Raw genomic sequence first — 26,478 nt, forward strand, 5'->3', positions numbered from 1 at the left:
AGAAGGTCAGTAAAATGTGTTTGGCAATATGCAACAGCTGCTTTTCCTTATGCTTTCCCAGCAGTAAGTTGTTTCTAAAACATACACATATCTAGATAGGCTCTTGGACTTTCTAATTAGAGATATCAACAGAACTCCCTTTTCCTTGCAGATGAACAAGCTACAAGGTTTGAGGGTGAGAATTAATATTCATATTTTTTCCTTAACCTGAGAAACAAACTAACTCACAAGCAACGTTGCATGTAACAAGCCAAATTAAGTTAACAACTGTGAGCATTTCCTAATAATAGGAAACCCACTGGCTTCCTTGACTACTAATTTTTATCTATATTTTACATGTCTCTGGTTTTCCAAAGGTGAAGCCTTCTTTTGTAGTGGTGTTCATATGTACTTCATAGATGCCACCTGTACACTTTCCACTAAATAAGGAAGCTATCACTCTACTGTTTCACTGGAAACTAGTTTTGCACAACTTAGAAACACAAAAAACCTAGCACAAAGTTGCACATCTCCTGTTTTCCTTACACCCTCTCCTACAGCTGATGTTCAGCAGTAAAGATTGTATTAGCATAGTATAGAATTTAAATATTCCAGGTCAGACATAATAAGAAGCATCTGATGTTTCTGTTCAATTTTGTAACTGGATAGAACTTGTCCTATTTTCCCATCAAAAATCGTAGAACCATGCTTTTAACTGTTTAAAAAAGGTCATATACCTCTAAAGTACAACTGAGATTTCAAACTACAGTTATGGCTGGAATCCATTCCAAAATGAATGCTAAGTACCTCAGGACTTCTTTAGAGATTAGCTTAAACCACACAAGAACTTAACACAGAACCCCGTAATTTTCAATTAAAGGAGTAAATGCTTTCTTTCACATTTACTATTCCACTGGCCTTAATTCATCCCATTTCCTCATACATTGCAGGTTTAAGTAATCTTTCCATTTGCCTCTAACAGGCCTGTCATTATTTGAAGCCTAATCCCCCGATTTGTACTTACATGAGAGAAAAGCAATATTCAAATGTGCACTATAAATTAAGAGTTTGAGTCAAATGTGCACTATAAATTAAGAGTTTGAGTCTTGTATGGTTTTCACATTTGCAAGGATACTTACTAGTGAAGTTTAGCTGATGCAGAAAGCTTGCCAAAACAGTTACAGGTCTGCAGCACAGGTCATCCACACAGGAAACAAAAATAATTATTTCCTAATTAGTTTCACTAATCTCACAGTCCCTAAATTTAAGTCACTTTTACCACAAGAACATTCTCTAGAAACAGTTTCCAAAAAGTATGATGATGAATCTTCCAGGTGTTCAAAATGCTAAAGAATAATGAAACAGTTAAAAAAAAAAAAAACAACTAGACAACTGACAGTGCTGAAGGCCAAGTTTACTCCATTAAATAGCCTAAAGGCATTTCTATTTCTTACTTAGTAGTTTCCTACCACTAGTTCAATTATGATGTGAGGAATCAGTCAGGTATCAGCTGAAACTACTTTGTACCCTAGGCTTCCTTTCATTCCCTCTCTGCTTGACTCACGGTTGCCCATCCTTCAGTCTAATTTAGTACTTGGGTAAGGTTTGAAAAGTAGGTCTCCAAAATGAGGTGGGACCATCTGCAAAATTATGTTTGTAACATTCTGGATATTAAAAAAAAAAAAAACTTTTACCTTAATTTCTGCTTGTTTTGTAGCAATTATTAAATTAAATAGGAATTTCGTAGAGGCACTGAATCCAGCCCCTAAGATCTTCAGAATTCACTGAAATCAGCAGAAGGGGAGCAAATCTCAGCAGGAGCATCTCTCTCTCAACAACTCTACTATTACCACCAGATACCAAATGGTATCCAGAATTCTCTAATGGGTATTCTGCTCTAAATGGCTACTGTCTGCTACTAATTTTTAGTGATCCTCCAGAGGCAGCTTCACTTTCACATACTCCACACTTGATCAGCAACTGTTAAATTCCTCCCTTTAGTGATTCCTTTCCCTGTCCTTCCAGTTGCTGGTAAAATCATTTCATATTTTGAAATAAAATAAATAAATAAATAAACAAACCCACAAACAAACAAAAAAAACCCCACAAAACCAAAACACACAACAAACCAACACACTTACCTTCATGCCTGACTGGTATGTCTTTCCTAGCACATACTTAGCTACCAGAGTGTGTCTACAGGTGCAATGTTTCTCAAACATACCAAGGAAGAACTAAATTTTTAAGCAGGCAGCTGAGATTCTACAGAAAACTGTGAAGCTCACCAAAACGTGCCATTATGGCATTTACCAAATTCTGCTCGCATCAAGATCTGACTCTGAAGTTGCAACAAAAAACAAAGCTCTAAAATCAAGATACAGAAAGAGGGTTGGACTAGATGACCTTTGAAGGTCACTTCCAACCCAAACCATTCTATGATTCTAGAAAAGTCAACAGAGGAAGATTAAAAGTGTCACAAATGTTTCAGTTATGGAATTATCCTAATTGGAGACCTACAACTTTGACTGAAAAAGTATATTATGCAAATATATGATGAAAAAACCACTGTGAACACAAAATCAGCATGAAATGGTGTTTGTACCACAGAAAACAACTTAAAAATTGAAGTTAATCAGATACGCACCCTAACGGCAACACAAGTTTATCTACTCAGAAAACATCAGGCATACGTACAAACTCTGAAACACAGGTGATGACCAGCACCCACAAGCCAGCACTAAAACTGTTGAAGATACAATCATGACATGCTGTACACAGGCCACAGCACCAAAACCAAGTGTCCATCCCACATGATTGCAGCACACATATATTATATTAGAACCCAGCGCCATTGGGCGCTCAAGGCAGCTTCCCATCTGTTAAATTCTTAGTTTGGTTCTCCTAGCCTGTTCCGGTAACGATGTTTTGGAAGGAGGCAGGAATCCAGTGCCAGCACTTAACACCCAGAAGGCACCAGGGCCGAGCCCCCAGCCGCCGAACCATGAGCTGCTCTCGGGACAGGAGCATGAGGCAGCCGGGCACCCCCGGGGGCCGGAGGGGCTCAACCGCTGCCACCACCCCAGTGCTGCCGCGGGACGAGGCCCCTGCCGCATCGCACCCCCTTCCAAGGCGGCATGGGGGCTTTTCCCCCCGAAGCTTGCCGGGGAGGAGGTGCAGCGACTCTGCTCGGGGCGAAGCGCGGAGTCCAGCGGGTTCCCCGGGGCCGGCCCGGGCGAGCCGCTCTACCTCCTCCTCCTCGGGAGCAGCGGCTGAGCCGCGGACCGGGTTCCCCACCGGTGGGACGGCCTGGCTCGCCCGTGGCTGGAGGCAGCCCCGCTGTCTCCCCGCCCGCCCCGGTGAGACAGCTCCGGGACGAGGCGCCCCCGCCGCTCCCTCAGGGCCGGCCCCTCCTCGCCTCACCTGCTCGACCCCCCGCCGCCGCCCACAGGAGGACGAGCCCCCAACAGCAGCAGCAGACGCCGCCGCCGCCAAGCCGGGCCATCCTGCTGCTCCCCCACGCCTCCTGTGGGGAGCGGCAGGCGGCGGGACTTTAAGAAGTTCCCTCGCTCAGGGCAGGTCTCGCCGCTGCCCCCGCCTCCTCCGGCGCCCGCCCCAGCGCCCAGCGCTGGGGGTGGCCCTGTCGGGGCCAGGGCTGCACCGCGCCGTGGCCGTCCGTCGGTGCAGCCGCCCGTTGTTCTCCGGGTCCAGCATGTCCCCCGGGGGAGGCCGGCAGCGGCGACGGTTTCCACACCGCGGTTCCCGCCTGAGGTGCCGCGGCAGAGATCCCCGAGACGGCTGTTGGGCGCGGGGCACCGGCTGCCCCGCCAGCCCAGCCCACCCAGCCCGGCGTGGCAGAAGGCACTGGGGGAGGCATTCAGTCAGGCTGGGTGGCAAGCCCGGGGCCTCGGCATGTTTTTGACCCCGGCTCTTGTTTGGAGCCCCCCAAGACAGGCCGATATTTGAGGTTCACTGCAGGCTGAGGCCGGGCCTGGCCACCACGCTAGGCAGCCTCCAATGACCGTGACATGGCGGTGACATGGCGGTGAGGAGGGAGCTTCAGGCTGGCGCCTGCTGGGCCACCACGCTTGCCAAGGGTGATGAACCGAAAAGGGGCGAAGGTTGATCGGAGATCCCTGCAAAGCAACAGGAGTTCGGTGGTACCTCAATAAACTCTGTGTTTCACTTCTGAGGAAGAACAGCTCTTGGCTGTGCTGAGAACAACTGCTGCGGGTGTCGCAGCAGAAAAGCTGAGGGATGGCCCTTTCGTCAGGTTTTACAGACTGCGACGACTTCCCGTGGGGTCTGCTCCTGCCCTATGATTCATATCATTTTCAGATGCTGCTTGTTCTTCTCCCCCAGTGTTGGATATTCTACCGCTGTCATGAAAGAGCCATTATTAGGACTTGGTGCTTTGGTAATTGTTTAAGATAGTTTGAATTTGATACTGGTGCCTGTAATAGCCTCATATAGCAAGGTCACATGCCAATCAGTTCAGGCCAAATAACGAGACTTGGCCTCAAGCCCAGGGTAAAAGCACTATAACTACTGCTGACTGTGCAGATCCTTCCGTACTGTCAATGTCTGGGTGTTTTTCTGGGCTACTTTTCACTAAGAGATAAGGATAAAGCACTGTGCGCTGTGCCATTACTATTTTTTTTTAATCATCCCAGTGAAAAATAAATGTCTAATCATAAACAGATGCGGTGTTTGCTTTGGAGGAATGTTTTACCAAATGAGAAATTCATCTCTGTCACATGCTGCTCTCAGTTTCACTGTGTTGGTGAAGTAAAATCCCAAATTATATTTTCCATAGAATTCCCTGTATAGGATTGTCACAGGAAAAAAAATATTTAAAACAAGATTCTTTGGGCACAAGTGATAAGCACAGACAGGAATTGGAGACACATGAGACCCAGGATAGAGAGTACGAACATACAATGCCGAAACAGGAGTGGAGTATGGATACACGACAAAAATGAGATGGGGGCAAGGGGGGAGTCTGAATTTGACCAAAGCTACAAAGCTCTTGATGTGTATTCCACATGTACCCCTCCCAGGGATTCACAGAATTTTTTTTATTGGAGTTGAGTTCAAATGAATGGTGATGGTGCAGCCAAAATCCTTCCCAGTTGCAGAACAAAACTATATCTAACACCAGGTTTTTAAGGTAATGTTTCACTGCTCTAAAAAAACAGGATAGGTGAATGGCTGGACCTTCAGTAACAGATTTCTGATGGTAAAGGGCTCTTTGATTTAACATTTGATAACAAGATGCAAAGGTAAGACAGATTCAAACCAAAAACCAGGAGCAAATTTTTAAAAAGGGTAGTCAAAATTGAATGTATTGTGATGCACAGGTGACAGATATATGTGCAGGAACAGAACCACAGAGAAAACAAACCTACCAGAAGATGGGACCATCAACTTGTTGCTAAGGTAACTGTTTATCTTCAAATAATTATATGAAATGTATGATCTGAAGAATGCAGGAAAGAGAAGGGCTACTGAACACTAAACACTGTTCAAATTAATTGCCTCCATCAGTGTCAGCAGGCTCTAAAATAATTTGTATCTCAGAGGTGACAAGGGGGGAACCCAGAAAACTCCACTTTGAAAATAGACTCAAGGAGTCCAGCGCTTGTCCCTGCATTACAGCTGCAGCAGTCAGAATAGTGCAGTGGTGCCAAGAAGTGCAGCAATTGCACCCAAGTATGCAGACACAGAGGCAAAAATTGTTGATTGACACCACAGGGCAGGAAATAGCAGACTTTATACTTTTTTTTTACTGTACTGGTAATCTTTTTAATACATTCCAGTTTTAGAATACCAGACATTTTATTCTATCCTTAGCCCAGTGAACACTTCCATTAGGGCACAGACCAAAGAAGTAATGTTATGGTATTAGTGTCAGTCTAAGTTAAACATTATCTGTACCAAATTACATGTAACCAATCTGAGAGCTGTGGCTGTTGGTTGCATCTTATCTGCTATTTCTGTCTGTATGATGTTCCTAGGTGTAGGAATTTACATTTTTTTAGGCAAGGCTATAAGCCCTACATCACCTCCTGATTTAATTTTTCCAGGAATTCTTGCACTTCAGATCTGTCTGTTTACACCTAGGTTCTTTTTGTGTCTGTGTGTTCTCACAAAGCCAGATTAGGTTGATGAAGAAAAAACACAGGCAACTGGCTTGCTTGCTCTTTTTTAACATTTTTAGGTTGTTTACTTGGACAAAAATGCAGTTCAAAACCATAAAAGAGTGATTTTGCACCAAGTTTTTTGGTTTGAATACTGACTGATATTTTACAATGGTGAAAGAAGTAGCTCTACATTGAAAGCCACCAATGCACAAGAGGCCTTTTCAAAAATTTCGCTCTCTAGTTCTTATTTCTTCATATGAAAGATAATTTTCTTTTATATGCATCACCTGTGCTTTGGTTGCTCCTTAAAGCTGTTTATAAATGTCATGGTGTCAGTTAATGAGTGAGTCATTTCAGTAAAACCTGAGTTCTGCCTGATTGTGAAACTTCATCCAAAAGTTGAATTGAAAGTTTCTGAGGTTTAAGAAATTCAAATGAGTTTGTTTCCTTCATTTCTGTTGCACTTCTGGTTTGGGGACAGAAGCGGAAGTTGAGAAAAGATATGAAAGTCCCTGGTTTTGCAAGATTTCCAGTTGCATTTTGCAGGGCTGAGAGATTCAGATAAGCTTTAGAAACCATACAACTTCTGGAGTAATCTGCCGAGGTAAATAACAGAAATGTTGTCTCTTGAACAAAGTCAGCTTGATTAAACAAAACATGTGAGACACAGGGAAAAACAAAAGAAGAAGCAAAATGGCAACATATCCAGGATTTACATATGATGTGTTTAATGTTATTTTAAAATATATTACAGCAAATCTTTCTTCAAATAAAAATTACAATTTAAATACAACATTTAAAAATCATGACAAATTAAGGCTTTGCTGTGAATATTTTCGGAAACGGACTATTGAACAGGCTATCACATAAAAAAAAAAAAAAAAAACAAACAACTAACCAAAACAAACAAAAAACCCCCACCTATTTTCCAGACTCAAGTGCAGATATTTTCATTTACCTCAAATCAGGCTGCATGTATCCTACTGAAGTCATCCGACAATTTCAACGTTACAGTGAAGAGATGTTTGATTTACTGATAACAGGTCGGATGGTAGAAAGGATGCTTAAAAAGATATTTTCTTTCTCTCTCTTCTAGCTGACAGTATAAGCCTCCACTCTTCATATGAAATACTCCAACATGAGTTGCCGTGGCTTTTTGAGGCATATTAGACATCTAGTTTTAAAGATACGTGGCTGACTTCTCTGTGCTGGCCAGTTGCAGGTATTCCAGAGTACCCGATCGGTAGCTGGGTACACGTGAAACCTCCCGTGTCTTGGATCCTTCCTTTTCCCTTTTCTGAAGAATATTTGTTATCATCTCCGCTAAATGATCTTGTAACCGCTGCTGATTCTCCCTGTAAGTGACAGGATGGGAAAAAATTTTAGTGATTCACATTTTGTTAGTGATCCCCAGATCCCCAGTGATTTTTAAATGTTTCTATCCTATGTTTCTCTTCATGACATTCACACACTACTGATAGGAAGTGTGGGCAGAGCCAAATTCAGGTTCTGGATTTGGGAACAGAATTCAGGATTTACATGTGATTTTTTCCAGATAGTACAGCTCACTATTTCTGCATAGGTCTGTAGATGTGTCATTATTGCCCTTAAAAATATTTCAGCATCATTTGCATGGAAAGGAAGGCGTGACTTAGATTAGCTCCAAATAAAACCAGATTCTAGCTCTTAACACCATTTCTGGGACCCCCACTTCACTATTCAACTTTAGGTGGCCTTCAGTAAGAGTTGCCATCTTTTCATAAATTTCTGCAGTGTGTCTGTTTTTTGCTGGAGTTCACCACATACAACAATTTTAAGGGGCAATTTTATTAGTCACAACTTATATGAGCAAGTGAAAACAAAAACATCACTGACTACAGTAATCCATCTCAAGAGATACTTCAAGTAGTCAACTTCCAGAAGAATCGCCAATTTGATAATTCTGATAGTCTCAACTGATCGTTCTGGGTTTACAAAAGAGTAATTTCTTGCTCAGTCCACAGACAAACATTTGTACTTTATATAATTACTTCATGTCATACTGGAATTCTGTCATTTCAATGCAGATGGCAGCAAATTCCCGCTTAGTAAAAGTAACCATACACAGGAGTTTAGAGCAGAAAGGGAGGAAATTCCACATTTAGTGAGTCTGCAGGAAATAATGCAGTGCCCATATGGAAAATACACATGAAATAAATACAGCCACTTACCCCGACTTCAATTTTGCATAGTTTCTCAAAAACAACACTTCTGCTGTTACTGTATTTTATCCAATACTAGTGCAAAATTATAGCTCAGTTCCAGGACATCAACCTCATATTTTTTTCTTGATAATTTATCCCACATGTATTAGAAAGCAAGCTTTTGTTCAATTTTTAAATATTTTTATGCCTGTGCAATACTGCAGTAACATTGTCCACCCCTTCTCGTAGAATACTGCTCGAAATACTCTCAGGTTTCATTCCTCCTACAAGTTCCTCTACAGAGCTCACAGGTGTAACACAGTATTACAGAGAGCTGCACCTTCAGCTGCTGCTATCCACTCACTCTACTGTCACACACAGGTGCCATTAGGACTAAAGTTGGGAATTTTTGTTTGTTTTTCTGTCCATCTCTTGCACTTGCCACATCAGCAACTTGTCCTGTCTTATTTCACTTCCAAGGAAATGAGCCTGTTAAGCACTTACATATCCAAATAACCTTCAGCACATGCATAGTCCCATGTCCTGGATATTTACACATGTTTATATGCAAATACACTGTTAAGCCTCTAAGTGCTGAAGGCAAGTTGAGTGGTATAAAAAAACCACAAGAAGTGCCAGGGAGTAACAGTGAAGACTAAAGCACAAAGACTGGGAAATTCTCTTCCATTTTCACATATAAAGACCATCTTACACAGAAGGAGGTGTTGGGAGATTGTATTTCTTGTCCTCAGTACCCGTCAGCCAGTAGGTAATCTCTGTTCCTCTGCCCTAAATAATTATGACAAAGAAGATAAATCACAATTTAGGGATTGGAATGCAATTCCCTGTCGTTAATTTATTTAAATAATACTGTAATGCACATTGTCATGCTTGCCTTTTCTTGTTTTCAGTAACTGATACTCACAGTGAAGGATTAAAAGTCAAATGTGAGAAGCAGAATAATGGGGGAGATGCAGCTCCACACCCACTCCCTTGGTCCATGACCAGAAACACACACCATGGGAGAGGTGAGCTGTGCTGCCTGCATCAGCTCCCAAATACAGACATCTGCCAAGTGCAATGAAATAAATGGGCTGAAATAAAATGACTGAAATAAATGGATTGGTAGATAGTCAGATATCTGAGCATGAACAAATTAACAATAGATTCAGCTTCCCTTCCATCTGACTAATTTACTCCACAATTTTCTGTTACAAATGGTAAGTTTCATTTAATCTCCACATCTTTATATTGCTTTAATTTATGACTTAGGTAGGGGGCTCTGTCTGCACTGTCTTTATAGAAGTGTTTTCAACCACTAGAGACTGTGATACCAATTGATCTGTAACCCTTGTTCCCCAGCTGTTAATTAAGTTGTGGGGTACTTTTAGCTGTATAATACTTTTATACTATCTCCTCTTCTCTGTGTTCATGCATGTACATAGGAAAGGTTACCTTCAAGTATGTTTCTCCTCTCACTTCATACTGGAATTGGCAGTCTGTTCTTTTCAGGATGTTAATAGTGGAACCACTGACATGAATTCTTAAAGCTAAAAAATAAAGACACAATGAAAGCTCAATCTGGAAATGTACCACATCATTGTATTAAGTGTATGTGAAAACTGGTGCTATAGCAAAAGCTTATCCAATTGTTATCAACATAAATTCTGAGAGTCAAATTAAATGAGAATCAATTACACTGCTGTACAGAAAACCTGACCCCACTATATAGCATTGTATCTAGGGAGGAATAGCTAGTACAGCCACTGATCTGAAATACATGTGACCATGGTATCTGTAGTATTTAGACGCCAAAAGGAAAAAGACTAATTGGGGGTGTGGTGTCCTACACAGAGAATAGTCATGTGGAGAATATGGGCAGAAGGAACACAAACTGCCTCTTGGCACAGTTCCCTAATGCTGAACTTGAAGACATCATTGTTTCAACTTAAAAGAGACAGTCAGCATATTTACACAACAGAGCTGTAATACAATTCTATGTCAAACTCAAATCTGCCATTCATAGAGTAAAATTAAACCTCAGACACATAAGTATCATATCTTCCAGAGGAACTCAGCCAGCGAACAAGCCTCCGTCCTCCCAGTTACCAGCACTGAAGCATGAACAAGGAACAATTCTTCATTGCCCAGCAGGACAGTGGAACAATCGGTAACCAAAATAAATGGGGCTTCTTAATCGTTAAAACTTCTGCGAGCTGATAATAAGTTATTCTCAGCTGAAAACAGATACTCCAGTCACAAACTGACCAAAACCCTTTGGTTCTGTTACACTTGACAGCTGAAATTAAATCCTTACGCAAGCCCGTGGATTCCATCCGTGAAGCTGTGTTCACTGTATCTCCAAACAAACAGTAACGAGGCATTTTTATTCCAACCACACCAGCCGCACATGGACCTAGAAATGGAATGCAGAGAAAAAAAAAAAGGTGAATCAAGACACTATTTGTTTGGAAGGTGTCTCACTGTTGCAGAGCAGTGCAGTACCTGGTGGAGCTCCACGTTCCTCATTGATGACAACACTCTGTACCTCACTTCACCAGGTATCTGGTGGTCTCCCCTACCACTCCAAAGCAAGCGTTGCTCTGTTAGCCTTGCATAATCCACTAAGACCATAAAAATGACATGGCTGCACAGTACTAGTTGTATTTAAACACTTTTTTTTTTTGTGCAGAGAAAAATACAGTTAGTAACTGTCAGTTTTGGAAGGAAGAGGAAAAGAAAATAAGTTTCATTATGGAGGGGTACATAGTGGTGCCTCAAAGGGTTTTCCAGTGCCTCAGTCACTTTCAGTGATACCTTCCTCCCCTGGCAGCTGCTGTTCAGGTGGTTGTTGAAACAAACAAAAATGAAAAGATAAAATTTCCCAAATACTTGGGAGCTATCTGCTTGATTTATCTGCAGTTACCCTTTGAGAATGATTATTTTTATGGATTAATTAAAACATTAATTCCCACATAGACTTGTCAAAACTTTTTCTTCCAAAATCATAAAACACAGGCCTGCATTTTGTGGCCAGACAAACATATCTGGCCATGTCCGATTGCCAGTTTGGTCAGGGAGAAGCGATCTGCAAAGGCTTGTTTGATAAAACAGGCTTAATCATGGCAGGAACAATGGCAGTTGCTTTTCCTAGCTACTGACTTAAACTATGCATTAATTGGTATAGGTTATTTCACTACAGGGAAGCAAACCAGTGGCTTATTTACTTCTGTTGCTCTTCCTCCAGGTACATTGTTTTCAACCTGATTCTTCATGAGGAGAGCAGTCATGTAGGATGTACAACCAGACCTTCTATGAATGTCTGTTCTGTTCAAAAACAAGGCAACAACATTGTCATTGTTTATCTAGCACTACTGTGTACCAGAGTGGATTCCAATGCGAATCCAAACAGGCAGACCCGGCAGATGCCTCAGTTCAAAAGATCCCATGAAGCTGAGGATGTCCAGAGCCATCATGGAGATGTCCACTGCATGCCGGTTGCCATTCCTCTTTGGTAAACCACTCACCACCATGTAAGCATCACCAATGGTCTCCACCTGTGGAAACAAAATTAGAAGTCATTACCTGCAGACACAGCAAAATCCATATTTAGTTAAAAGCATAAAGTTTATCAGATCCTCTGGTTCATAGTTAAACATTTCTTCCCTAGACAGCAAGTTTAGTTTAAGGTAGCTGACACCTTTTTGGTATATGAGTGTTTATAACTGTACCCAGCATTCCAGCATATTGAAATGAGGCCATCTTGACCTGTTTTTCTCTCTTTGCTTAGAAGGCAGATTCCCAAATCTACCACATCATCCAATTTGATCTGTGTGTCCCCTGGTTGTTAACTGTGCAAAAGTGTGGAGCTAATCACCTTGTAAACATCATGATGGTCAAGAATGTGGTCAAAGTTCTTGTAGATATCATTCAGCATATCTACCACCTCCATAGGGGTGCTGTATTTGCAGAGTGTGGTGAAGCCAACAATGTCACTGAAGTAGATAGTGACTTCTTCAAATAGCTCTGGCTCTACCAGGCCAGTCTCCTTCAAAGACTTTACTACTGGCCTGTGGAAACAGAAAAGGCAGGAAGACAGATAAGTCATCTGTGTTTAATATTAAAGGTATTTTCTCATGCAACTCAATCACATAATTGCTTTCTGTGTAGGAAATGTCAAATAGCGTGCAGAAAACTGCCACTGCAATCACATTTTGGATGCCCATAATGCCTTTCAGCCAGGGACCTCAAAGCACTTACTAATGTTAATTAATGCACTACAGCCTTACAAAATCCAAGTGTGTTAATAGCCATGAGGAAAATGAGGCACAGGAAACTGAGCTTCTTGGCTAAGGTCAGAAATAGGGATATTGAGTCAAATTTAAAACCGAAATTCTGAAACTTCTAATATGTAGACTACATTCTACTGATAATTACATTACCTCATCCTGATTCAGATGAGATGTTATAGTCTGATAATTTTATGGAACAAAAATTCAATACCATGACTGTCAATATCTATTCAGATGGACTTCATTTTCATGCATTTCTAAATCCAGGAAAATGTCTGTTCCTAGTGGTGATATTAGAACAGAATAACCGAAAGAGACCCAAAAAATTATAGGTGTTGCAAAATGCTATGTTCCATCTACAATAAGACAATAATAGAGGGGTAGGAACAACAAAGAATGGAAGGACACATGGATTCTTTATCACACGGTATACATAGCCAGGTCATTTCAAATTTTCCCTGAAACTGGATTGAATATATTATTTTTTTTAATTTTGAGTCACAAAATCAATACCCCAACTACTTAAATACCCTTGAAACTAGTAACAACATACCAGGATAGTTTTACTATTCCACATATATGCAATACCAAAATTACTGGTATTACTCACATTATAATATCAATAATACTTGTCCTAGACCATGCTCTGAAGCATCCATCTAGCCCAGTCTAGCCCAGCCCACCTCAGCCCATCTGTTACATTGCTAAACCCCAGCCTGAAGCTGGACTGCACTCCTGCACTCCTTCTGCCTAGCGAGGTCCTGGAGCAGAACAGAGCTCTGTGATATGGGATCACTGTAGGTCTATGTGTTCCCAGGAAGGCAGTGGAAAAAGAGGTTTGTGCTTGGATCCTGTATGTGAAGGGAGGTTGAGGAAGGTCCCACTACCATCTTGGCATGAAAGTCCACCATAGGGTGGAGACCTCAGGGACAGCTTCTTCTTTCCTCACTAGCAGGATTAGATTAGAGGGGAAGGAAATAGAAGATTACTATTAATCCCAGCCTCCACTCTCCAAGAATTGGGTGATATATGTGAATACAATGCCAGTGGAAATCCTCCTGGTCAGTTACCTTGGAAGTAACATGAAATTAAGCCTGTCTGCTCTGTCTCGCTCTGCTTTGTATAGCTCTGTTCTTTCCTCCACCAGGTGCTCCAGGTTCCGGGAATACAACTGCAGCCGCCGGATCAGGGTATCCATGTAGCTTTCATTGCTCTGGCCATGGTAGTTACTGCGAATAACAGAAATGCACAGGAGCCAACAGGAAAGGTTGGTGGAAGCACATTTTTGAGAGAGGCAAAAAAGGAACAATGGAAAACTTCTCCAGTGTCTGACTTTCATGTAGTTAGGATGCAAAGTGCTTCAAGTGCATCATGCTTCTCCTTGCTTGGAGGGCTTATGTATATGGATTGAAAGTCTGTGATCCACACTCGTCACTTGGAGCTGGTAATTCTTAAAACACACTTGAATCACCCAACCCTGCTAATACTGTCAAATCCAAGTTACCGTGGGTAACCCATGAACATTCATTTGTAAAAAGTAACTGACAAGCTCAAATCCTGAGAGGAAGCTAAAGATGGTAGGTAGAAAACTGCATATAACTTTTAGATGGGCTCTTCAGCCAGAAGGATTAAGACAATTTGGGGCTGCCTGTGTAGAAAACATAATAATTCAATGGAACAATTAGTAGCACCTGGGCTAGTTTTGCTCCCGAGATCCTGAAGATCCCAGCCTAACAACTCCTGGAAGCAGAACGATGGTAACATAAACCACTCATAACCCCTGTGTGTCTGGGCAGCCTGCACTCGCTGAAGCCGTCTGAAAGTAGACTGGGCCAGGATTGACTGTAGATTAGGCCAGGCTGACTGGAAAAGTCAGATCAGTATTGTACATAACTGGACTTTAAACCTACTCTTACTTTAAACAAATCTTTATGTCAGGGGTGCACCATCTTAGACTCTCCATGAGGAGACCACCGTGTTCCATATGGCAAGAAGCAACCTCTTTGCTGTTGTAAGATGGAGGCTTAGGAGCTGAACCAGCTTTCTGTTCAGCTGCAGTGAGATTATTCAATTGATACATTCAGTTTTGCATAGTGAAGTTGTGTTTCTGCCCGTGTAAAGTGTAAAATTATGTGAGTACTTTTGAGGTCTCTTGATGAGCTTTAATAACTGGGAAGCAATTTCCCAAAAGAAGTGATTAAACACTTACTGTTTGGGTATCCAAAGTAATTAATTCAGACCAAACTCCATAGAAACAATGCAGCATTGTCCAGGTGAAAGGCCTGTATAACCCCACAGGGCTTATCCAGCTATGGCCCTGATTATCCCACAACTTTATACCAACAAAACCCTGTGATTAATACTTCTGGTGAGTTACGACCCAGCACTTCTAGTCAGCTTAATTTGGGACCATTTAAACTCATTTATGGCACAACCCAGCTCATCCGTACTTTCTAATCATCCTCTAAACATTTATTTGCATTCATTTCCTGAAACTAAGATGACATGAGTCACTATCCAATTCTTGACTAGAGACAGGGGTAAATTACTTGAATTGTTTAAGTCTCTAATTAACCAGCTTGCTACTTTCACAATGTACCAATTTGAGGTATGGTGATTGTCGTACCCTCACACAGCTAATACATGCATGGATGCTCAAGTACACACGTGTATGCATACATATACATGTGCTCACCTACTTTTCTGCAAAGAATAAAGGAGGATCTAAGTGAAGACACTCAATTTTTCCACTGATTGAATCATAATCATATCAGCTTACATACATAAAAATCTGAGCTTTCTAACACTTAGGAGAAGTTGGGATCATCTTAAAAAACAGAGACCCTGCTGCTCACCTGAATATTTTAGCCAAAGTACTCTCAATTTTCTTAAAGTCGGGCCTTTTTTCTGGATCTTCCTCCCAGCAGCTCTTCACTAGTGTATACACCTTTGAACAAAAATTTAAGGAAAGTCCATCAGAGTAATGGATACAGAAGGATAACAGTGCTAAACAGCACTAGTTCATTAGGGAATTCCCGTTACTCTTGACCAGCAAAATATTAATATGTGTGACTGACTGGTTTGGATCTATGGTTAGGACACTCATTGCAGGCACCGTAACTCTGTGCTGACTAGTGACATGATCTTAACTTGAATTTGCTGTACATAAATGAATGGCAAGTAAATGGATCCAGTCTTGTAGCTGGTGCCAGATACAGTTATTGACATGGAGGTAAATGCTGTGGTAATTATATTTCCAATATCCTGAGTTTGCAATTTTTCTGAAACTGGTGATTGAGCCAAGAAGAACAGGCCTCGTTGCTGAATATGTGGATGTCTGCAATACAGATATTTTCACCTGAGCAAGAAGCCTTAGAGCCAAATAATCAATGGAGAGAGGCATATTTGAGGTGTGATTCATCCCATCTTAAAGATATCTAAAATAGGTCAGAAGAGTGGCACCAGATAAGCATCCATTTCTTTCCAGTGAAATAATTTTTATGAGTTACATTTAATTTAACTGCTAACAACTATAGAATACCATTTTTTCCCACGAGGTTAGGGCATTTGGCATAAAATGTGCATAGCTTTCATCCTCCCATGATCATGAGCTCTAGTTTGGCCAGGACTTCCATCCTTCACCCAGAAAATGGCTTAGTTAATTATTAGCTTACTTCCATCTCTCTTTCTCCCACTGTTTCCAAGGACAGGTCTGGTCGGAAAGGCTTCACTCCTTTGCCACTCTCCACTCTGTAAAGTTTCTCTAACACAGGAAAAAGATGCAAAGTTTTAAACAAAAGAAAACATAAGAAGGACATTTTTTGTGGATAGCGTCCTATGATGTTACAAATTATGTATAAAGAGAAGCTTTGAAGACAGTTCTCTCATTTTGATGTGAATTTCAACTTTGGAGGTTTTCTAAATATATGGCACAAGATCAAACCAGGGCTGGCATGAAGGCTCCTGAAAGCAAAATGAATAGAAATGTACATTAATATTTATTGGTCACGGTAGACATGGTTATGGCATCTTCCCAAATGAATGTTAGGCATTATTAGTGTGCCTCTCAGCATGAAGTATAGCTATAGTAAAAAACAATGTGAAAAGCCCATTGCAACTTGAGCAAAAGTGTGGAGACACAACTCCCATCAGAGCAGTTGTAATCACCCTGCAGATGCTATTCTTCCTTAAAAATAGGCTGTTGGTGTATATGGTTTTAAAACATTGCATTTGTTAGCTCATTTGTACTCTTATTCATGAAATCCATTTTCTGAAAGTTATTTGGATTCTGAACACACCAGAAAGCCAGCTGCATTTGCACAAACTGATTTAAGCACAGTAAGTGAGAGCTAAATCAAAGATATCTTTCCTTGTCCTCCTTCTCCAGACCTCAAGAGTTTCAGAGAGAGGGAGTTAAAAAAGAGGAGCAATCTTTTACCTCTAGGGAAGAGAAACTGTAAGGAGTCTGTGAAGAAGTGTGAAACACATTTATTAATATTGTCTGATTATATTGGGGAGACAATTTTACTGGAGGAAGCATATAATGAGATGAGGAAGGTTTGTAATTGTGGTGGTACATGCAGGTATAGAGCAGCTAGGGATGCCTAAGTGTGCCCAGCATGTGTGATCACCCTAAAAAGATGCAGTAGCTTCCATCTTTGTGGTACCAGAATTACAGACTAGAGAAGGAGTAGGAGACTCAAGGCTCCCAAATGGAGTGGAGAGACTTCTAAGAAGTCTTCTGTTGGCTGAAAGTAGAATCTATGTAAGTCTCATGTATGCAAGAGAAATGTGTTGGGTTTCCATGCTGCACACACACCTGAGAGCGGAAGGAACAGGAGCTATTAGCAACACTGCAATTAGCTGGTGGCAGAAAGTGGTGGAACAAGGAGGCAGCTTGAACTGAGAGTTGGTACGTGACAGGATTTCACAGCCTTGCGCAGGAAATGAGGTGTTTCTGCAGCAGAGTGGAGAAAACAGCTGGCTTAACAGCTGTCTTGCGGAGAAGTCAGTGAAGAGGACTGTGATATAGTTACTTCTATACATTAGAAATCCAGTTCTTTATGCCCATCATCTTTTGGGGACTTATTTTCTCTCATTAGTAGCAATACTATTGCATGTTGATAGATACATATTTGCAGGTTGAGAAAATGGGCCTACCTGGAAGCTGAGTTTAATTTTCCTAAGTCATTGAACATAGTCCTTGCTGCTGCTGAACATAGTCCTGGAGTGGTTAAATCTATTGTCCTGAAATATCAATATTGTGTCTTCTAACTTGCAGAGATTAACTTCTCTGATCAGAGATTAACTAGCCATTGGCAGATTATCTGTAGGAGACTTAAAAAACAATTGAATCTGACATGCAACAGGGACATTTCTTTGCCCATTATCATTGACTCTAATTTGCTATTCTTTTCCCTCTTTGTATCTTAGATATTTGTGAATTAATGGTCATCCCAAGTTTGAGCTACTCTTTTCCAAAGTTAGATAATGCCACAAGCAAAATCCAAAGGTATTTGAATAAGTATGGTCCACCATCTTGCTGCCTTATCTTGGCTAATGAATGAATCCTTCTTTCTGGTACATGAAATTTGTTGAACTGCTGAAACTAGCCTGAACACATTTACTCAAAGAAAAATAATCAAAAATCAAGCATAGTACTAGAAGCCATTAAATCAGCAATATATATCTTGGACATCTACTAATGCTTCTAAGGAGAAAGCTTTGGGGAGGAAGCAATCTCCTCACTGAATGAAAAACTTAAAATTTCAACTGAAGTTTACAAAGCAGACTTTTTTTAAGCTACATTGAATTCAAATTTACCAAACAGGCTTCAGGCCCAGTAAGTTTATTGCCATCTTACTAAACATGCAGTGTCTGATCATCCCCAGCAACAGCACCTAGAGGTGCTAAAAATTCTTTCAGTTGGATGGATTAGCCCAATGCTACTTGAAAGGGACAATCTTTCTAAGATGACAACATGCAGTGTTAACAAACAGGTAAAAGTTAAAACAAGGAACCAAATTGTGACTGTGACAGCCAGGGTCAAACAAAGAGCTGTGAGGATGCCACCATATCTCAGAACAGCCCAGAAACAACACTGTGTCTGAGGCTAACTCAATAACCATCTACATAGCACAGAAATACTGTAACTACTGAACAAATAGTTAAAAGAATGTAGTTTGCTATGAATTTGCTTTGAAATCAAAATGAGCATGGAAAAACATTGCTCTTTCCTTTCTCCATCTATTTTGGCAATATTTGTAGAATCGTTGCATTAATGAGGATTGTGCTGCCTCTTCCCAAGAAAAAGACTAGAAAGACTTTTATTTTCTCTATCTTATCTACCATGGAGCCCTGACAAGTTTGTTCAGGCAACAGGCATCTCTTCTAGGTCTACATTTATATTAAAAAGTTGGTGATGTGAAATACTGTGTTTCCACAAATATGAAAGTAGATTTGCAATAATTTAGGATGAGGAATATGCCCCAGAAGTTATTTTCAAATGTAACTCAGGAAAAGAGCTATTAGGCTGTCCAGCTGCTGCTCTAGCTGTTTTAACAACTGTGAGGCGGATCTATCAGAATGACTCAGAGGTAAAGACAATGTCTAAACTTGTTGTTGGTAACTGTCATTAGGAAAATCCCAAACCCACACATGCTTTTATGTCAGTTCTAATATAAAATCATGTCTGGATTCTGGGAACTGGGATTGACTGGGCTGTTAGCCACTGAAAAACAATGTCACAAAATGCATTAAATGGGGTTTAATGGATGCACTACAGGAAGAGATGCCTTTTCTGACAGAAGCTAAATGACTAAAGTTAATTTTGACAGTCTTGAATAAAGTCTGAATTGCCAATTTTAAAATGCCAACTGCTCATGTGTCATGCTGCTGAGTTTTTGTTGTTCTGTGTTGACATTTCTGATTTACGATGCCTAATATGAGTGAATTATTATATATTGTGCACAACTCATAATAGAAAAACCTTTGTGCCCTCTAAATGTTACAGTAAGCATGGACAGCACTGTATAATGTTAACTTTTTGAGTGCTGTGGCTAAGGTGAGGAGGAAGGAGAAAGGGCAAGAAAACTCAATGCAAACTTCATTTACAGAACGAATAAGGACATTTGCCCCCACAGTGGGATCCTTCAAACAGGCTCTTCATCCATCACACAGTGAAAAAAGCAGCAGTTCAAGCAACTATCAAGATAGTGTCTTTCACAAGATGTGGAGAAGGGGCCAGTTACAGCTACACCATCCTGGAAGGCTGCAATGGAGGAGAAAATTGTGGATTTACCTTTGTTGTCTTGGCAGTGTCCAGTGTAGAAGGTTTCCCTGCGTAGGATGATTTCTTGAGCGATGATCCCATAGCTGTACACGTCACCCTTCTGAGATACATCAGCATGGCGGAGATGCTCAGGAGCTGTCCACAGGTCTAAAGATTCAGATTACAATGGGGGACAAGGTAAAGGGGGAAGGGAGAGAAATAATTGAAAAAGGGTGATCCTTCTCAGAGCATCCATTGCCTATAGCATTATTTCCTTTTACTCTTTCCATATCAAACAGAGCCCACTGGTACTGTTTGTTTCCAAATTTACCATTTATTTCTGGATAAGCTGACATCAATACAGGTTAGATAAACCTCTGATGCAGTAGTTTGCTATTGTCTGGGATTTGCTGACACTACTATTTTCTACTGTTGATGAAGACCCTCACACCTCCAGAAGAGTTATGGTTACTGGCAATGAACTTGCTTTTCATGGCTACCTTTCATGGGCTTCTTAGAAACAGCCTATGCATCTGTATAAGACCAAGGAATGCCAGTGCTATAAAAAAAATGCTGAGCCATAAATTATTGAGCTAGATGCATGGGCTTTGTTATACAAGATGTCAGATGAGAAGGCTGTAATATTTCCCAGCAGGCTTGGTATCATGAATCTACTGAAATAACTCTCGAGTGGTTTTGAGTCTGACATAATATTACTTGCTCATAACCACTTTCTTTCTACAGAAAATATTAATCTGTATTCCTAGTGCAACAAGCACCATTGTACCTCAAAACCAGAACACTTCCGTAGTATGACAGTTTGTTCTGACATGCTGGTGATGTATCATAACAGTGACCTGGACACAGTGACCCTGAACACAGTGTTATGATATCAGGGTGCAACATCCAGCCACAATGAATCTGTAGATCTCTTGTGAAATGTTAAGTTTTCTTCAAGGAAAGAAATCCAGTAGCCAGAAATTTTGAGGCTGCTTGTCAAAGCATTTATCTTATGAGCAATGAAAGAAAACAAATGCTTTAAAATGTAATAATAATATAAATGTAAACATGAAAGTTGTAAAATGAAGAAATAAAACACATTCAGTGCAATTTTCTTACTCTTTTTTATGTTCTAATTGCTAGTCTTCAGCATGTTTTTGTCTGAATGTAAAAAATTTCTCTCAACTCAGTTACAAACACAGTTTCTTCTCAGATCATATACTAGAGTATGGCACAGTGCCGTGCTTATTATGCCCCAAGCTCTACTATACAGATTCAGATGACATAATTTCAGATGGGCTTGTCTTTTCATTCAAGATCAAGTAAGAAGGAAAAGATGAGTAGAAAGGAGTGCTCTATTATGCAGAAATGTCCTATAAATGTGAGATGAATAGAAAATATGAAGAAAAGCTGTGAAAGTTATTCCAGTCTGATTGAACATATATTTCTAGATTCCTACCTAAGAATGAAAAACATTAAGGTTATCATTGCATATCATTACAGATTTTTTTAAGGATGATCAGTCACAAGCGTTAATGTTTAAATCACAGAGCACTGTACTAACACATGCATCTGATCAATGACAAAATCATGTGGTACTTAACTACTTTTTTCTTCACACAAGTGCAGCATTACTGCTGAAGAGAGTTGTCTGCATGAAGGCCTTGGATGCTGAAAATGTTTCTTGCATCTCAGCCACATGTGAAATCTCTGCTTGCTAACTTATAAGTTGAAAAATCATCTTTCCTCCCCTTTCACCTATGCTGCCTAAATTCTTTATCTACCAATAATTCTCTTTCATTGTGTTATTGAAGGTAAGACAGTGTTTTCAGATATCATTTGTATGATGGCTGCTACATGAAACAAAATCATATTGTATGTTTTGTACTATATACAAGATGTAGTTAGGCCCTACTGGACTATTAAGATAAGAAAATCCCATTGGGTTGGAAACCATGAAGGAGAGTCCAGCTGGGTACTGTTTTTACCTTTCCTTGGAGGCAGAATTGAATTACAGCCAAAATCAGTGATCTTCACTACCATACGATTGTCTACTACACAGTTTGTGGATTTGAGTCGACCATGGACTTCAGTTTTGCTTGAGTGCAGGTAAGACATCCCCTGTGGTTGATAATAAAAGAGGAAGAAAGCAAGACTATGTGTGAGACACTCAGGTGTTATCAGAGTCAATAAGAATGTGAAGTGTTAGTGTGATATCTGTCCAAGTAATTAAATGTCCTTCATCAGCAATTAATATGCATAAACCACAATTCCCTGGCATGGAGAAAAACAAATATTATTTTACAGAGGAGATTTTCCAAGATGACAGAAACAGTCAATGTTAAGAAATAAGGACATGGATCATTAAAAGGATCATGTCATGAAGACCATCCTTCCACTTAGTTAACAAAAGTCTGACACAGTGTCTTGGGTTTTGATAAGATTAGAGCACAGCTAAGGAAATAGGAAAACTTATTTCCTCCTCAGAAGTTTTGATTTCACTTGCAATAAATGCTCTTTTTTTTTGTAAATTTAGTACAGATTTGTTGGAATATGTAGCTTCCAGCTACATATTCATCCAATGGACACCATGGCTGTGAGAGGAATTGTTTTTTATGTCTGTATTGTCTTTGAAGATTACTATACACCAGAAACTTCATTCAGAAATACTGCAGCAGATCCTCTTCTGCAAAGCAGAGGGCTAAAGAGGAGTCAACGCAGAGAGTGTTAGATGATGCACTAGGGCTCATATAATGTAGAGGATTAGATTAGACAACCATAAAGGTCTCTTCTAACCTGACTTACTATCGTTTTCTCTGTACTGGTCAATACTCATCAGCTATCCATGAGCTAAACTTGGAAGTGGGCACCATGAGGACTGGCTGATGCAGTTTCAGCTGTATTTCCTGACATTCAGATTCCTGATTCACAATACACAAGCAGACAAAGGTGCATAGTTTGCCCCTTTTTGCTCATCACCTCTGAATTGATCTCGCTTCATCTAAGACACTTGAATACAGTGCAATACATGAGAAGGGGCCGGCATTGAGGCATAGCAGGAAAAGGACATTAGTAAGTGGGCGTAAACTGAAGAAGGGAGTAGGCATGCTAATTTGCACCCTCTTGCTATTGTTTATTCTGTTTCATCTCTCTCTTCTGAACTACTTAAGCTCACACCTACTTATAGCCTACTGCTGGTTGTTTTTCTTCCTATTGTCCTCTTTTCTGTATCTCAGTATATGAAGCACAATCTATATTCTGTGGAAGCCAGAACAGGCGCATCCTATCTGTTTAGTTTCTTTGAATGGTCTTCCACTTAGACCCATACATGTATAGCTCATAGTCTTGTATAGAAAAAATTTAAGCAGGCTTACATAGCTCATGTGGTCATGAATACACTGTATGACATGCTGGATTTTCTCTCATTTGGTGCCCATATTTGGGAATGGATCAGCAAATGCTACAGGAGATCACTGAGATATGAGCTGAGTTCTGGGCACAGTAGATGTATGCCTGAGACACAAGCAGGCTGCAAGAGATGCAATCCCTGGAGAATGTTGTTAAACTGGTTATCCTGGACCTATCTAGACCATGCCAAAATTTACAGAACTGTGTGCATGTTGTATCCAAGGAACACATTTCTTGATTAAGCAGCTTTTATCATGCAGTCCTGATGACACTATCCAGGATATGTTTTGCCTACTTTTAGTCCTAATTTCTCCAGCTGTGCCTTCTTCCAGCACCTGCTTTCATCAGCCAGGAAATACACCCATTGCTACAGCAGAATTCCTAATGAGTTTCAGCATCAAATGGCAGGCAAAGATAATTCCAGTTTCCTTATACCAGGGATCTCTTGTTAACAGTTTCTGGAAGCAGAAGTCTTATCAATGTGCCTGGTAAAATTTTCCTCTTTGCTTCCAACTATCCTATGCACCTACCTGAAAACACAGAACCTATTAAGAAACCACAATACAATTTTCAAAATTTATAATGACTTTCAGTGCAGTGCTCCTAAAACCTTGACACATACTGGTAACCTCTGTTCTGAAGCTCTGAAGCTTTAGTTCTGACTGAAAACACTTTTCCTGACACCTTGCAAGAGTATCACAATCCCTTGCACAATATCCTGCAGCAGCCCTTTATTTAATGGTGTTGCAACAACAGTTTGTGCATTAATAACTGCAATGCTTGATTTCTGCAATTCCTTCTTAGCAGACCTTTTATCAGAGCTCTTTGGTCACATGTAACCAAATCTATGTAGCTACAGATGGTGCCGTCAGACCTAGAGACAGCAGAGATAGGAAAAAAAAGAATAAAAAGGGGTAGGGAGGGAAGTAAATGGCGAAGATTTAGGGCTTTGCCTTCAGCTACTCCACCTCCTCTAGTGGACTAGGGGACATTCAAGGAATAGTCACTGCTTGGCTGGCTGTACCAGGGAATAGAAATGATACAACCTCCTCTGTTCAGAAACACTGATACAGCGGCTTTTCTGCCAGATGAAGAATAGGCGAAATCTAAGGACTGTTTGGGCAATGGTGAAAGCAGGGTATAGGAAAGTGGTGGTGTGGAGAAGGAGAACCATATCAAAAGGAAGGCAAAGGAACTGCAGGAGCTGGTCATAGCGATTTTAGCAGCCTGGAAAGCTGGAGCTGGGCTTGAAAAGGGCAGATGTTGTGATGAGAGGAACTGGAGCTGAAGGGCTATGAAAAGACTTATGTAAAGCAAGAAGCCATTCAAGCGAAAAAGACAGCGTGCCTGGATCTCGGAAAGCTGTGGCTTGGGAAAAGCAATACAAGAACTTCATGGAAATGCCTAAGTCCCAGAGGCTCCAACACAGCATCAGGTCAAGGAACAGCAGAGGCTGCAGATCATCCAAATGACAGTAAGTTTCCCAATATTCCTAGGTACATACAAGTTTTCAGGAAGATTTTGTGAACCATCTCTGCCTAACATGGCTAATAATGCTCAGTAGTCATTCCACAGAAAAAATGTAGTGTACCACCCATCCTCAGACTCCATGTCCTGTCCCTATTACCAACAGTGCAGGGAAGAACTGATTGTTAAGTCCCAGCCCCAGTGTGGTCACTGGGCATTTGGTTGCTCCCTTCAGAGAGACTGGAATTTCTCGCTCCTTTTCGTAAACAGAGCCAGTACTAATCCCTGTTTTCTTAGGAAACATTGGAGGGCAAACTGCAAAGGGTTAAAAAATACCATGTGTTTTTATATGCTATAAGGAGGAAGGGAAACTCCACTGCTGCTGTTTAAAATGAAACTTAATGCTGAATGTTAACTCAACTTGAAAGTCATTAACAAGGCCAACAAACTGTGACAATTTGAATAAAACGGGCTTTAATAAAGAGCAAGATTTTCAGTATCTCTTTAGAACAGCCACAGTGGAGTCATTCATTGTGGAGACCAAATCTGAACTGATGCATGTAGGGAAATGGAAGGAGTGTCCAGATGCAAATCAGCAATAGGAATTGGACAGCAGCTAAGCACTAGCAAAAAGGCAGAGGTAATTCTCTACATTACTTGCAAAGGTATAATGAATTATTATACCTGTGAATTATAAAGGTTCCTTAACTACCAGCTAAACAGGTACAAGTCTTTAATGTAGAATAGAATTTCCTTTACTGTTCATATTGAGTCTTCCTACCACAAGGACATGTTGAATGCTGCTGAAAACCAGTGTTGATTTCTGTACAGGATGAATTTCTTCTCTAACTGCCTGAGTTGGATAGCTCTAGTTTACAGTTTCTCACTCCAGTGAGTGAGAAAATCGGGATGCAAATTAAGCAGTTTATTTTGAAAAACTTCATTCTGTCTCTGGATACAAATTGGAATAATTCCAGCATTTTGAAGGAAAACACAGTTTTCCTTTATATGCCTTGCCTGAGGCCAGGGAGAAGTTTGTTTTGCGGGTCTTGTGACTGCACAGGCCCTACCAATCAGAGCCACTGGTCAACAGATTGTAACCCTCTGATCTTTGAGTCACTTTTCTTTTGGGCATACATTATTTATTTAGAAATAGACCAAAGACAGCTCTGGCTCCCATTTCCCCCTTCTAGTTTGAGAGCCACTGGCTCCTCCTGCCTCATACACCTATCCCTGGGAGAGGAAAGAGTGGAAAGTTATGCATCCTCTAGCAAGGAAAGGAGAAGACTCTGAGAGCTGCCCTTGTGCAGAGGATCTGTTCTGCAAGACAGGACAGGTTGATTAACATTGCACTGTCAGCAGCCCACTTACCTTGGCAATATCGTACATGACAGAGATTTTAAATTCCCAGTCCATGAATGTGCCGTCAGGGTAGGAGATTTTATCATTTAAAACATCCTGTGAAGAGAAGAAAAGAGTGGTTCTAAATGAGACCAGGGAAAAAGGAGATGAGATATGAGTATCTAAATCACACACCCTTTCAACAAGCAAGTGAAAGAGGTAGCCTTCATTTTTTATAGGGAGTACATGCACTAGAGCAAGACTTGACTCAGAAAACAGGGAATATGAAAAATAATTTGTGCAATTAAAGGTAAATAGTGGATTTGCTTTGAAAGCTGAGTCTTCAATAAAGCAAAACAGCTGAGACAGAAATGGGCAAGGTGTGCAAGAGGAAGGGA

The 26,478-nt window shown here is 40.7% G+C and overlaps 2 protein-coding genes across 2 annotated transcripts in view; both read right to left on the reverse strand.

Moving 5' to 3' along the window:
- Nucleotides 1-3,562, reverse strand: part of PLBD1 (phospholipase B domain containing 1) — a 40,096-nt gene extending 36,534 nt beyond the window's left edge. The window contains exon 1 of the mRNA XM_065847867.2: nt 3,400-3,562. Coding sequence (XP_065703939.1) covers nt 3,400-3,481 — 82 coding nt within the window. The 5' untranslated portion in view covers nt 3,482-3,562. The remainder of the gene's footprint in view (nt 1-3,399) is intronic.
- A 3,737-nt stretch (nt 3,563-7,299) lies between these two features.
- The window catches only part of GUCY2C (guanylate cyclase 2C), a 47,768-nt gene continuing 28,589 nt past the window's right edge, over nt 7,300-26,478 (reverse strand). Inside the window, exons 16-27 of the mRNA XM_065853136.1 lie at nt 26,111-26,197; nt 21,853-21,985; nt 19,895-20,032; nt 16,269-16,357; nt 15,450-15,541; nt 13,665-13,823; nt 12,180-12,372; nt 11,685-11,859; nt 10,620-10,718; nt 9,758-9,852; nt 9,015-9,091; nt 7,300-7,474 (exon numbers count right to left, since the gene is read on the reverse strand). Coding sequence (XP_065709208.1) covers nt 7,300-7,474; nt 9,015-9,091; nt 9,758-9,852; nt 10,620-10,718; nt 11,685-11,859; nt 12,180-12,372; nt 13,665-13,823; nt 15,450-15,541; nt 16,269-16,357; nt 19,895-20,032; nt 21,853-21,985; nt 26,111-26,197 — 1,512 coding nt within the window. The remainder of the gene's footprint in view (nt 7,475-9,014; nt 9,092-9,757; nt 9,853-10,619; nt 10,719-11,684; nt 11,860-12,179; nt 12,373-13,664; nt 13,824-15,449; nt 15,542-16,268; nt 16,358-19,894; nt 20,033-21,852; nt 21,986-26,110; nt 26,198-26,478) is intronic.

Source organism: Patagioenas fasciata, chromosome 1 (genome assembly GCF_037038585.1).
Source record: "Patagioenas fasciata isolate bPatFas1 chromosome 1, bPatFas1.hap1, whole genome shotgun sequence".
Taxonomy (NCBI): domain Eukaryota; kingdom Metazoa; phylum Chordata; class Aves; order Columbiformes; family Columbidae; genus Patagioenas; species Patagioenas fasciata.